This window comes from Nelumbo lutea, chromosome 1 (assembly GCF_056320005.1).
Source record: "Nelumbo lutea isolate HS-2025 chromosome 1, American lotus-T2T, whole genome shotgun sequence".
Taxonomy (NCBI): Eukaryota; Viridiplantae; Streptophyta; class Magnoliopsida; order Proteales; family Nelumbonaceae; genus Nelumbo; species Nelumbo lutea.
In genome coordinates, this window is record NC_142684.1 from 201,271,220 (window position 1) to 201,283,571 (window position 12,352).

The 12,352-nt window shown below is 42.0% G+C and overlaps 1 protein-coding gene and 1 long non-coding RNA gene across 2 annotated transcripts; both read right to left on the reverse strand.

Annotated features, from left to right (window-relative positions):
- Positions 1–2,253: 2,253 nt before the first annotated feature.
- Positions 2,254–3,648, reverse strand: LOC148880380 (uncharacterized). The gene is made up of 2 exons (XR_016104549.1): positions 2,689–3,648; positions 2,254–2,593 (listed from the first exon to the last, which is right to left on the reverse strand). It is a non-coding gene; the product is annotated as an uncharacterized LOC148880380 (long non-coding RNA).
- Positions 3,649–6,196: 2,548 nt separating this feature from the next.
- On the reverse strand, positions 6,197–9,202 carry LOC148880381 (putative aspartyl protease At4g16563). Its single transcript, XM_088962267.1, has one exon. The coding sequence runs from the start codon at positions 7,913–7,915 to the stop codon at positions 6,437–6,439; it is 1,479 nt and encodes a 492-aa protein (XP_088818393.1). The 5' UTR covers positions 7,916–9,202; the 3' UTR covers positions 6,197–6,436.
- Between the last annotated feature and the right edge of the window lie 3,150 nt (positions 9,203–12,352).

Below are 12,352 nucleotides of genomic sequence, written 5' to 3' on the forward strand. Positions count from 1 at the left end.
TTTTTTTGGAACTACATGGTACAAAAAGAGGTTGTGTATAGGGATGGCAATTTTCCCCATCCTTGACAGGGACCCGACTTCCTTGACCCGATGGGATCAGGGATAGAGACGGGGATTGAGGTCTCCACCCCACCCTAACCCTCATTATACATATATGAAATATTATTTATATGAAATATATATTTTTATATATGATATTATTTATATTATTTATATTATTGTATATCAAAACATATTTAAAACATTAGTTTGTATTTTATTTTTTTTTATTTTAAGTAAATTTACTTTTTAAAAAATACTGTTGACTAAAAACATTTTGGGGATTCAAATCCCTATGAGGAACCCATCCCTGTCAAGGATTAGGGATGGAGGACAACTTTTGTCCCCGATGGGGATTGGGGACGGGGACAACACAGGAATTAGTTTTAAAATCGGGGTTGGGGACAAGGAATATGATTGTGACTTAATTGGAATATTCTTTGATTGGTTGAAGTAGAGATTAATATGACCAACTGACCAAGGTTGGGGATTATGGATATGGGAGATGGGATACCCCACGGTGTGCATCCCATGAAGAAAAAAATAAAAAAAAGGCTGCCCATATGCGAGTGTTGACCATACAGTGTAAGGCACAACCATATAGATGTGGAAGGCACACCATATACACCTACAACATCTTAATTTAGGGTTGTGTTTGGTACTATTGTAATTTTTACTTGTAAGGTTTTAGGTTGGTCGATACAAATTTTTGAGAAATTGGTTTGCCACATCACACCAGATAACCACTTCCACTAAAAAAAATATAGGCATTGGATTGGGTGTTGACATTTATAGTAAAAATACCAAATTTGGTGTTTCTATAACTCAAAACATTTGTGGTAGAAAAAATACATTCTCATAAGATTTGTATTGACCAACATAAAACATTGCAAGTAGAAATGGTCATGGTACCAAACATAACCTGGTTGTCTGAACCAAAGTTCATTCACGATTTCATTGTAAATGATTCTATTTCTTAATAGATGCTTTGTTTACTTGCTAAAAACATGTTTCCTCGGTAGAGGAAGCTATAAATAGTTGTGTTAAAAAAAAAGCATTTTTGTGGTAAACTTTCAGGTAGGATGGAACTTTGGCTCTCATTAAGTTGCAGTACAATCACCTTTTCATGGTGGATGTAAAGTCAATAGACCTGGCAATTGGGTTGGGTGGGTCGGATTCGGGTTGGGTCAAGACACTTCGGGTTGATTTCAGGTTGGGTTGAATTTCTAGTTGAGTTATCAAATGCTAGACCCTAACCCTAAATGTTCGGGTTAGGGTTGGCCCATGGGTCAATTCGAGTCATCCCAAAAAAATAATTGAAATTAAAAAAATTAAAAAAAAAACTACATGAAAAATGTCAAAATTAAAGGAATTAACCTTAAAATTCCAAATATAAAATAAAAAACTTGAACATTTAACAATTTAAAGAGTAAACAATAAAGAGTAAAGACTAAATAGAAAAAAATAAAGAGTAGAAACTTCTAATAATTCATAAATAGTCCCAATTAGATTTGACAATTGGGCCAGTGGATTGACCCACGACCCAACCCATTTTTCCAAGCCGGGTCGGGTCATTCTCACATTCAAGTAGTTAATTATGAGACCCTAACCCTTTTTTTCTGGGTTAGGTTGGGTCAAGTTTGTGGATTAGGTCAACATATTAGCATTCAAAAAATTAGACAAAAAATAAGGAAAGTGTGGACATCATCCACCGTTAAAAGCGATTGTACTTGCAATTTAAAAGGACCAAAAGTTTTTTACCAGATGTGATTAGCCATGTGGGCTGATTCCATATGAGTGAGATACTCAGCTTATATTTGTCCTAACGAGTGATTTTTGCTCTTCAAAAGTCAGAATCACTGAAAAAGCGCTTTTCATTCGCGATTTTCTTGTTATATATCAGTAAGATACGTGTTATTTATTTAATTACTTTTGGGCCAGTATATAGCAAATGTTCTACACGGCCCCTCCCAAGTTTCACCCCTAAATGCAAATCTATAGAATGCAAAATTTTGTATTTTGTATTTATACTCCTTTCAAACTGAGCCTAAGGCCCTAACCAAAATTGTGTTCGTTGGACTTGGATAATAATAAAGTTGTCAGGCTGGGATAATAGTGAAGCTGTTAGAGATGAACCATAAGCCCATGCATTATGAAACATGAACCATGATAGTGAACCTTGGCCGCATGCATTAATAAAAGAGTAAAATATAAAAACCTTTCCTGAAGTTTCTGATAATCATTAAAACCTTCCTTATAGTTTTATTTTAGCAAAAGCCTCCCTTTATTTTTAAAAAATTGTCAAAAACTCCCTTCCGTCAACGAGCAATACGAAAAATGTTAAACCGATGATAATATTTTTCAAAATAACTGTTTACCCCTCTGGCTACGACACATGGCACAACCATGAGTTCTCTCTCTGCGGCGCGATCCCTTCGTTTTAAATTCCAGTTGGCTCAATCATTTCTCCAACGAGATCCCGGCATCACTTGGGAGATTGCCAGTGACGGTGAGCTTCGATCTGAGGCATAATAACCTCAGCGGAGAAATCCCTCTGGAACGCAGACAACTGGGATGAGCCTCTTAAATAAACAAATCGATCAAAGAAACAATGGACCCAGAAATTAAAAACGTAAGAATCAAACTAACCGGATTTTGGCAGCTTAGCAATTGGACCGATCGAAGAGCGAAACCCTACGCATCGTATACACATTGGAAAGTGGTACCTCTGCCTTTTGCATCCAAACACACCTCGCAGACGACTGATATTGAACTATTTATCGGGATATGCTATGTAACACTTTCGTGCTTTGTATACGAACGTGGGTTCATGTATGTGTTCGCCGTAGACATCATGAACTTCTCTCTCATCCCCAGTAGCTTCCATATCTGGTTCTCATAATCCACGTGCCCCAACCCCAGCATCCCTTGTCCTGTGGATAAACACTCCGGCGTTGCAGTTTGACCTAGAATCCCGTCGGATCTGGTGGAGGTATTTTCTCATGCAGGAAATCGATTGATCAAGGCAGTATGTAATTATCCCCTATCCCTCTTCTCTCCCTCCTCGACTGCTTCATCATTGTGACGAAGAAGAAGCAATTTTTGTCTTCAAGAATTGTAGAAAAATCTACCTTGTCGGTAATCGGAATTCTGTAGCAATTTCCCGGTGATGATCTTGATAGTTTCCGATGGATGAGAGAAATGGCGATTTGCTGAGGAGGGATTCTGATTTTCTGACTCAAAAAGGATCAGAAATTCTTGAACTCCAGAAACAAATGCACGTTGACGTTGTCGAGGTCGATTCCGCGCTCCCCATCAAAGAAGATCACCGGGAAAGAAGCGATTGTGAAATTCTCCGTAATATTTACTTGATTCCCGGCGAAATTTCATCAATCTGCCGACGGAACTCCAGGGGCGAGGAGGAGTTTGGATGAATAGGAAGATACAGAGCAGTTTTTAAACTTGAGAAAGGCACGAGGTTTCCTCTTTCAAAACTGAAAACTGCATGAAGAAAGTGATGCCGGGGAGAGGCTCATCCCAGCTGTCTACCTTCCAGTCTGAGGGATTTCTCTGGTGAGGTTGTTATGCCTCAGACCGAAGCTCACCGTCACTGGCAATCTCCCAAGTGATGGCCGGGATATCGCCGGAGAAATGGTTGAGATAGATCGCCGCTGCATAGAGAGAACTCATGGTTGTGCCATGCATTGCAGCCGGAGGGGTAAAATAGGTATTTTGAAAAAAATATCATCGGTTTAACATTTTCCGTCTTGGTCGTGAGGTTTTTGTCAAAATTTTTTCACAATAGAAAGGAGATTTTTGTTAAAGTTAAACTATAGTGGAGGTTTTTGTTAAAAATTTTTTGACAATAGAAAGGAGATTTTTGTTAAAGTTAAATTATAGGGGAGGTTTTTGTCAATTTTTTTTTGAAAATAGATAGAAGATTTTTGTTAAAATTAAAGAGGTTTTTATGATTATCAGAAAATTAAGGAAAGGCTTTTGTATTTTATCCTTAATAAAAATCCCAACCTGTCGTAGGCAAATTGACTTAATCTTCTCAAGGAAAATTGATGTTTCATAAAGAGAGGAGAAAAGTCATACATCAGTCTACTTAGTATCGATTTCGATTAATTGTCAGTTTTTTATTTTGATTAATCGAAATCGGACTGATTACTTTGATTAACCGAATTTTTTATTCGATTTTGACAGAATATGGTTTTCTGGTTTTTTTCTCACCCTGAGATCGGATCTGCTCGGGGCGCCTCACACCCACATCCTATAGCAATATGTTAAGTATTTATAAATTATTATTCAGGTAAAATGTTCCTAATGAATGGTGGATGTGCCTAAGCGCCCATGTGTGAGGAGCAGATCCCGTTCCCTTTCCTTCAGCTATCCAGCCTTTCATTTAAACAGAATCGCTCTGAAAAAGTGTATTTGAACTTTTTTAGGTTCCTTGATTAAACATAGCTTCTAATCATTCCGGTTCACCTGGACGGGGACTACCGAGCAGGGTGCTGGGACGTGCCACCTGTCTTGTTATTAGTTATGACACGAGGTAGGGAGAAGAGTCGCTTGCATGGCACGTGAGGCGCGAGGAGAAGAGTCTAGAAGGTGACAGCTAACTTCAATGTTCAGACATGCAAACCCTCAAGCATGGGTTTGAAATTTGAGGACACCGTGACGTAAGCTCCAAGGATTTCACGGCGGCGTATTTGCCTATTAGGAGGATTCTAACACGTGTTGCTTATATTGCTTATCAGCCTTATCTGAATTCTGATCCTTCGTGGCCTGAGCTTGATTAGCCACTGGTTTAACGGCTCGACCAATCGTAACCGTGGAGAAGAGGAAAAGAATAAGTGTATATTACGCATCGCATGAACGTAGCCCCAACTCTGATTGGTGGACGTAAAGTAGTGAAGGCCGGCGGGTCCACTAAATAAAGTCAGATGCCTAGACCTAGGCTATCAAGTACAATGAAGCCCAAAGATCCCTCTCAGGCTATCACCCACCCAAAGTGATCCACAAATACAAAGTGAAAATTGAGAAAGAAGCATTGATATTGTATGGGAACATCAATTTATGGATTATGGTGGGAGTGGGACCACTCCTACTCCTACCCAGTAAAATCATCTAAGCACTAAGCTTCTCGCAATTATGTATAATCTGGTGGATTGTTTAATCTTTTATGGTAGAGAGGATTCAGGGAAAGGGAAAGTGATCGCAATGGATTCATGATCCAGTTACCTTATTGGAGAGATTGATATCATACACTTTTGATCCACAAATTAGGAGGGTTTGTTGGGATGTCTGCGCTTTATGGTTGTGATGAATTGACCTTTACGCTGCTTAAACTTGCCACGTAAAAGCAATGCAGCCATGTCAAATACACTTTCTGAAGAAACCGTTGCTTGGAAATCTTCGAGAGGGACCACAGCCCTGCCTATATAGATCTAGATACAGTTTATCAGCCCCCATCAGCCTCCGCTCAAACCCGAAAACTCGGTGGCTAGTGGAGTTTATTTTCCAGGGAGACGTTTCCTGGGGCGCTTCATCCTTGGTTCTTGGACTTGTTTTGGTGAAACAGCTGTTCCGGTCCCACCAGCACTGACCTCCCCCGGGTCCACGCACTCCAGTTGCCTTCATTGTTTGAGTTGACCCAAGCACGCCCACCACTTGCTGCAGCAGTTGGATGGACCTTGGACGGGACATATTACCTTCCCCGGGTAATCCGATTTACAAAACTTCGAATTTGCTGATCCAACCCGCCAACCCGACCCAACCAAATGCTACTACCCACCACTCCATTGGCAATTACATCTCCACATGGTGGCAAGATGGCAACTTGTCTGCGCTTCTCTTGAACCCAACTGGCCAAGTCACATATGTCAATAGAGGTGATTGTTCCTGGCATTCGAGTCTTCGTACAAGCCTGCATGCTTTGTCACAATGTATACCGTGTACTAAAGTCCGATAAATCCAAGGCCTTAATTAACCCGACCGAATGACTTGTCATCAGTGGCCATCGGAGATCGGACCTTCAAATTTCAAAAGCTTCACAAGAAAGGCCATTTAGAGATTGAAGTGATTTAATGATAGTGTTCCCAGTGATCTAGTGGTAGAGATTAAGTAAGCTCCATGGATCATATTACGGATGAGATGACTGAAACAGGTATTGTGCTTCATTATTTGCTTTCAACTATCATTCTTTACAAACCATGAATTAACGCTTAAAATTAATTATATTTTGTACAAATTTACATTGAAACTTATTTCAGATCCGGTCCACTCAGGAGACTCCACGTGCAATGAGGTCAAAGATCCTCTTCCCCCAATCTCACTCTCTGACCCAAATAAAAAAGTCAACTCCCGGCGGCAGCGGCTCGACGAGCGGTGCACGTTAGCCACGGTTCAAAGTCTGCCACAAAGATGCGCATTGTTTCCTCGCAAACCCAACTCTTCGCTTCTCCAGGTCATACACCACCTCAAACCCCTGCTGCTGATAATTGCCCAACGTAGCTGCGGGCCCGCCCGATTCCGCGTCATCTCCACCGTTCATCACCATCAAACAACCCGCTTTTCTTTTCTTTCCCCCTCCGTCACCACCGTTGGTGAGCCCAAAGAAGTAATTTCGACTGGGCAGAACCACGCTCGCATTGCCAACAAAATGGAACACTAGTTTAGGCACCTTGGGGAACTTATCAACTGAGTCATCGTAGTAATAACACGGACCGAGTCCCGTCTGATCCTCGACCACGGTTGCCCGCTCATATACTTGTCCGACTCGGTGGTCGAACTCGGTCACCATTGTTTTATACAACCCGGGTGGGAGCATAGTAAACGTCGTGCCAGAGTCAACCACCATTCCGCCATTCCCCTCCCTGTTTACTCGTTTTAAGCTATGCGACGCCGGAATACGAGTACTGCCTACGGAGACCGCTTCCAGCCCAACACAGTAAAAGTATGGACGTTTCGGGTTGTCAAGCATCGGCGTGTATAGAAATTCGCCATCACCACCGTCGTTGCCGGACCTTTTCTCTTTCTGATGACGACCAAGAATAAGCGGGCTCGGTCGACGAATGCGATTAACATCGAACGAATGAGATATTAAACAGTAGGAGAATTGGTTACCGAGTTGGGGAGAGACGTGAGCGAGTTGGGCAGGCAGAGAGAGGATGCCTTGGCCGAAGCCGGCAACGCCTATTGGTTCGGCAAGTGCGGTGTGAGCGCAGCCGAATGTGAAATTTGGTAGATGAAGCGGTGGAGACGAGAAAGGGATTGAGAAGCTATCACGGTACAAACGAGCAATCAGACTTCCATCGCCATAAGCATAGTAGAAAGGAGGGCAAGAGAAGGAGGAGCAATCGGAAGTCTCAATAGTTTCTAATGGGCAGCGAGCAATAGCGCAGAGGTCGGAAGACGGGAGGGATGAATGGACGGCGGAGCAGGCAGGGGAGTTGCAGGAGACGCGAGAGGCAGAGGAGGCATTAGGAGGAGTGGTGTCCGCAGTAACAGTGGTGTCGTATTTGTCTTCGCAGAGTATGCATTCGAATGGTGCGCAAGGAAACCAGACAAGGTCGCTTCCAGTGTCCATGTAAAGAGAGATGGTTTGAGTTGGGTTGGAACCGAGGGAGAAGGACAGAGTATAGTCGCTACCGGGAGAAAGGGGTAGAGAGATTTGACGCTGATTCTGGTGGTGCCGGTGATGGTGACGGAACCTGGTGGTGGAGCGAACAGAGGCGGCCTTGAGAAGGTGGTGGGTGTGATTGAATTCGGTTTCTGAGAGTGAGTGCGTGAGAGGCAGAACAATTTGTGAGCACGAAAGAGATAGGTGCTCAATAGCTATTGCGAAGAAGAGTAATGAAGTGAAGGAAGCCATGAACGGAGAACAGGAATGAAAAGAGAGGGAGGCGTTCAGAGATCAGAGGTGGGTGACACTCGAAAGAACTAAGACGAAGCTTCTGGTTAAGGCTCTTATGAGCAATAAAGCGAAGTGAAGCGTAGACTGCTTACACAGACCACATATAGACCGTGAAAGAGAGAGAGAGAGAGAGAGAGAGTTATCACTTATCATCTCATCTCTCAATGAAAGTAAATTTATAATAAAATGACACTAATAAATCACTCGAAGTCTCGAACGTCTATTTAATGGAGGAGTTGGGAATGGGAGAGCGGGACATCTGTTTGGTATTTGGTGATTGGTCGTGGACAAAAGTCACTAAAGAGGTGGTTGGCTCCTGCGGCGCATATTAGAATTAAGAAGTGGCAACTCCACCATGCTATGTTGCTAAGGGCTCAGCCTCGGCTAGACTGCCATGTATACAATTCAAATTGGTTGGCTTTTGAAGCCGCTTGAGGATGGATTTGATGAGGCGCAACGTAACTCATGTAGATTGTAGACTACAGAAATGCGTACCCTCTCTCGCATTGGTAGCTGGTCCCCTTGTTTCAGACTGTCCATTTGATTCCACAATTCCCTAATGGAGCCATCCTGAAAACGACAACCACGAATTTTTAAAAATCTGTTAACGTGTGTGATTGATATTCAAGTACATCAAACGGTCATGATTGTTCAGGGGGGGGAATCTTATAGTCTTGAGTTTATCTCCTTTGGGCGTCTCCGAGAAATGGAAATTTGTGGGGTTACAGTCTTGTCAAATCCAGCTAGAGTGGCCTCCCTTTCACGTTTCAAAATCAAAATTTATAGACGAAAACACCCTTACAGGGAATGATGACAAGAAGCGGCTAGGAATCAAAGTTCGTTCATATATGGAAGAAAGAACAGATGGGCATTATAGTCATACAGAATTAGAAGGAAGAAGGCAATCTGCTTTCAGCTTCGGGTTTTCTAATTCTCCAAGCTACCAAAAGAAACCCCAACAAAAGGAAGGGTTTCCCAACAATTTTCCAGCTCTGATATTGCCAGCTGTTTGAAAACAAAGCCGTTTACTACAATGCAGCCGCGTGTCAAATTGACGCGTTGTGCTTCGTGCCGACTGCCGAAGTGGCAGTCTGATGTGGGCCCAGAAAGAGTAGGTATCTTCCTTTCATGGGGATTTGGACAGAGATTCTCGTGACCTGCCTACCTACAGACGAGCCACAAGGACACGAGTGGCCAACAACGAAACCATAACATGGGTTTTTTAATGATATTTTTGGTGAAATTGTCCATGCATACACAGCTGTAGCTCTGGAACCAATAAAGGCTCACGTAGACGTAGGCAGGCGAGACTTGAAGACGACGTCATCTCTTCTCTCTGCTTTGACTAAAACAACGGTGAAGACAAGCTCATAGAGCATGGGAAAGCATGGAGAGAGAGAGAGATGGATATCACGGTTCACAAAACCAAAGGAGGAAAGTTCATTCATTCATTCATGTTCATGGTGTCTCGTCTTACGTGAGTCGATTTCAATGTTGTATGTGCCAGCTGCTCGGCAGGTTGACTACCAAACTATGATAAAAGTAAACTAAATGTTAGTATTAGCTTCTTATTTTATAGTGTGAATTTGGTAGAAAAACATTTGTTTACGAGAGTGACCTAACGGGAAGTTGCACCGGATTCAGTCAGAGCAAAGTCGGTTCAAACAACCAACATAGCCTTGCATTTGAGAATAAAGTACGGAAATATTCTCAATGCAAGGCTGTAAAAGCTGTTCGACACTGTTTAAACGGGCCTTGCACTGACTGAATCGGATCTCCACCGGTTCATCTTCTTTAAAAAAAATTGATTCAAAGCTTTTTAGAAAACTCCATCTCGTCCCGTGGAGTAGACAGCCTACTGTTTCTGTCCGTGCGTTAACTGGAAAAGACAAAAGAATGGTGGGAAAACATGGATTATGGCCATACAACAGGACTGGAGCTCTTGTCATCAACCCTGGATGATTCTTATCCAAGATCAATAATGAGATGGTACTGTCAGAAGGTATGTCATTGGATGAATACAGAGCAGAATAGCAGATAGCAGCATGGCTGCTGCTTCTTGCAAGGACATACAGGACCCAGCATGGATACAAAGTGGTTGTTGGAACCCAAATTGAAGAATAACGTATGTTAAAGATGGAGGAAGACATGAAATCCTAATCCAATAGAAAAGGAGTTGTCTTAAAGCTAATCACATCCCAGTGAGTCATGGTCTTGGCCTGCCGATGGAATGGATCATCAGGACCTGGATCCAGGCTGCAAAACTTCAATATCCATTTTGTATCCAAAAACCTTCGATATCAATATTCATATGACGATGTAAGTACCATTTTCTTAGAAAACAATGCTTCTTTTTTATTTGGAAGTGACACTAAAACATAGGCTGTTTTTCGTGAAATCAACATTGATTTTATTTGATATCAGTGTACAACTATTTTAAGTATTAGTCATAATATCTAACGTCCAAGATGAAGTACATCGATGGCACAACATTATACCACTGGCAGCAAAGAACTGTTCTATAAGAAAACACCACACTTTCTCGATTTATAAGACATAATTTAAACGAACTTTTTTTATAAAAAATAGTTTAATATAAGATGTTTTTTTTTTTTTTTTTTCTGATATAGCGTCTACATAGTGCCATTTTCTCCCAAAACGACATCCATGCCAAACATCTAAGATATCTTGACCCAAGATTCAGAAACCTTTTCTGGAATATCAATCCACTGAGTCCGTGTTCCATGAACCCGTGGGTTCACAAAACGCGTGAACCCGCCAATGAGGGACGACCACATCGTCCAGTATAGATGGGCTAGCTTTAACAGGGTTTTGGCCGTTAGTTGGGTATGCGGTTGAACCAAGGAACAAAACGATAAAAATTAAATTAAACCCTCCACAGTTTGAACCCTCTTTCCCCTTTTTCTGCTTTTCTCTTTTCTCCGCCACCGAACCCTCTATCCCACACGGCCATCGTCCCAGCTGTAAGAGCTCCGACGGTACGCTCTTCTTCTTATTCTTCTTCTTACTTCCTGGTTCTCTGTTTGGACAGATTGAAGGTGACCCCGAAACATCCATGACAGTTTTGTAAGAAGAAGCAACTGAGGTTCGGGGTCACCTTCGATCCACCCTTACTTCGTTACAAACTAGACGCAGTTGACCTCTTTGCAACTCGAGAACAATAACTTTACAGGAAAAATTCCTCCTAAGATCGGTAGATTGACATATCTCACCATCCTCTTCCTCTACAATAATCACTTCTCAGGTGTGATACCCCCAGAGATTGGAAACCTGAAAAACTTGCAGCAACTAGACCTATCGGTGAATGCTCTCATAGGTCCTATACCTCACACAATTGGAAACCTCTCAAAGCTTGATTTCTTACAGCTTTTCTACAACAATTTGACTGGAACGATTCCACCGAAGATAGATATTTGATAACATGTCATCATTACGAACGCTTGATCTCAACACGAATCAATTGCAGGGTGAGGTGCCAGACCATCTCCCGCCTTGAATATCTTGAGACACTCTTGTTTACCAACAATTTATTGGGTAGCATTCCAAAAGAATTTGGACAGCCCTTTAATTTGGCTTATGTTAGCTTTTCCAACAACAGCTTTTCCGGTGAGTTACCGTTGGAATTATGTAATGGCTTTTCACTCTACCATTTGTCAATCAACAACAACCATTTCACAGGGCCATTACCTGATCGCTTGCGCAATTGCTCACAACTAGTTAGAGTTAGGTTTGATGGAAACCAGCTCACTGGGAACATATCGAAGGCATTCGGAATACACCCAAACTTTTTGTACATAGATCTCAGTGGTAATCAGTTGTCTAGTGCATGGTTTTTAAAACCGAACCGATCATGGGTCCCGTTATCGGTTGGAACGGCCCGGCCGGCCTATTCTGATAAAAAAATAAAAAATTAAAATTTTGAAAAACGGTCAAAACGGTTTGAACGGTTTGAATGATTAACAGGCCATTTCAGCGGTTTGTTCACTAAAATCAACAGTTTGGGGGGAAAGTGGTTTTAGAGAAAAACGAAAGGTGACCAATTTCTGGCTTTTCCGGTCCGACCATCCGGTCCGGTCCAGTTTTGAAAACAGTGGTCTAGTGAGCTCTCCCCTGAGTGGAGAGAATGTACATATCTTATTTTCACATTGATGGATATAAAAGTTATGGTGAGATTCCAACCGAGCTTGGGAAATTAACACATTTTAGGCTATGTTTGGTTTGAAGGAAAAGGTAGGGAAAGGTCAGGAAACATATACAAGGTTTGTGAAGGTTATCCTACCTTTCCCTTTCTTTCTCTACTTTTTCCTTCAAACCAAACACAACATTAGGGGACCTAAGTTCCATCTTCAAATGAACTGAGGGGGTAAATTCCAG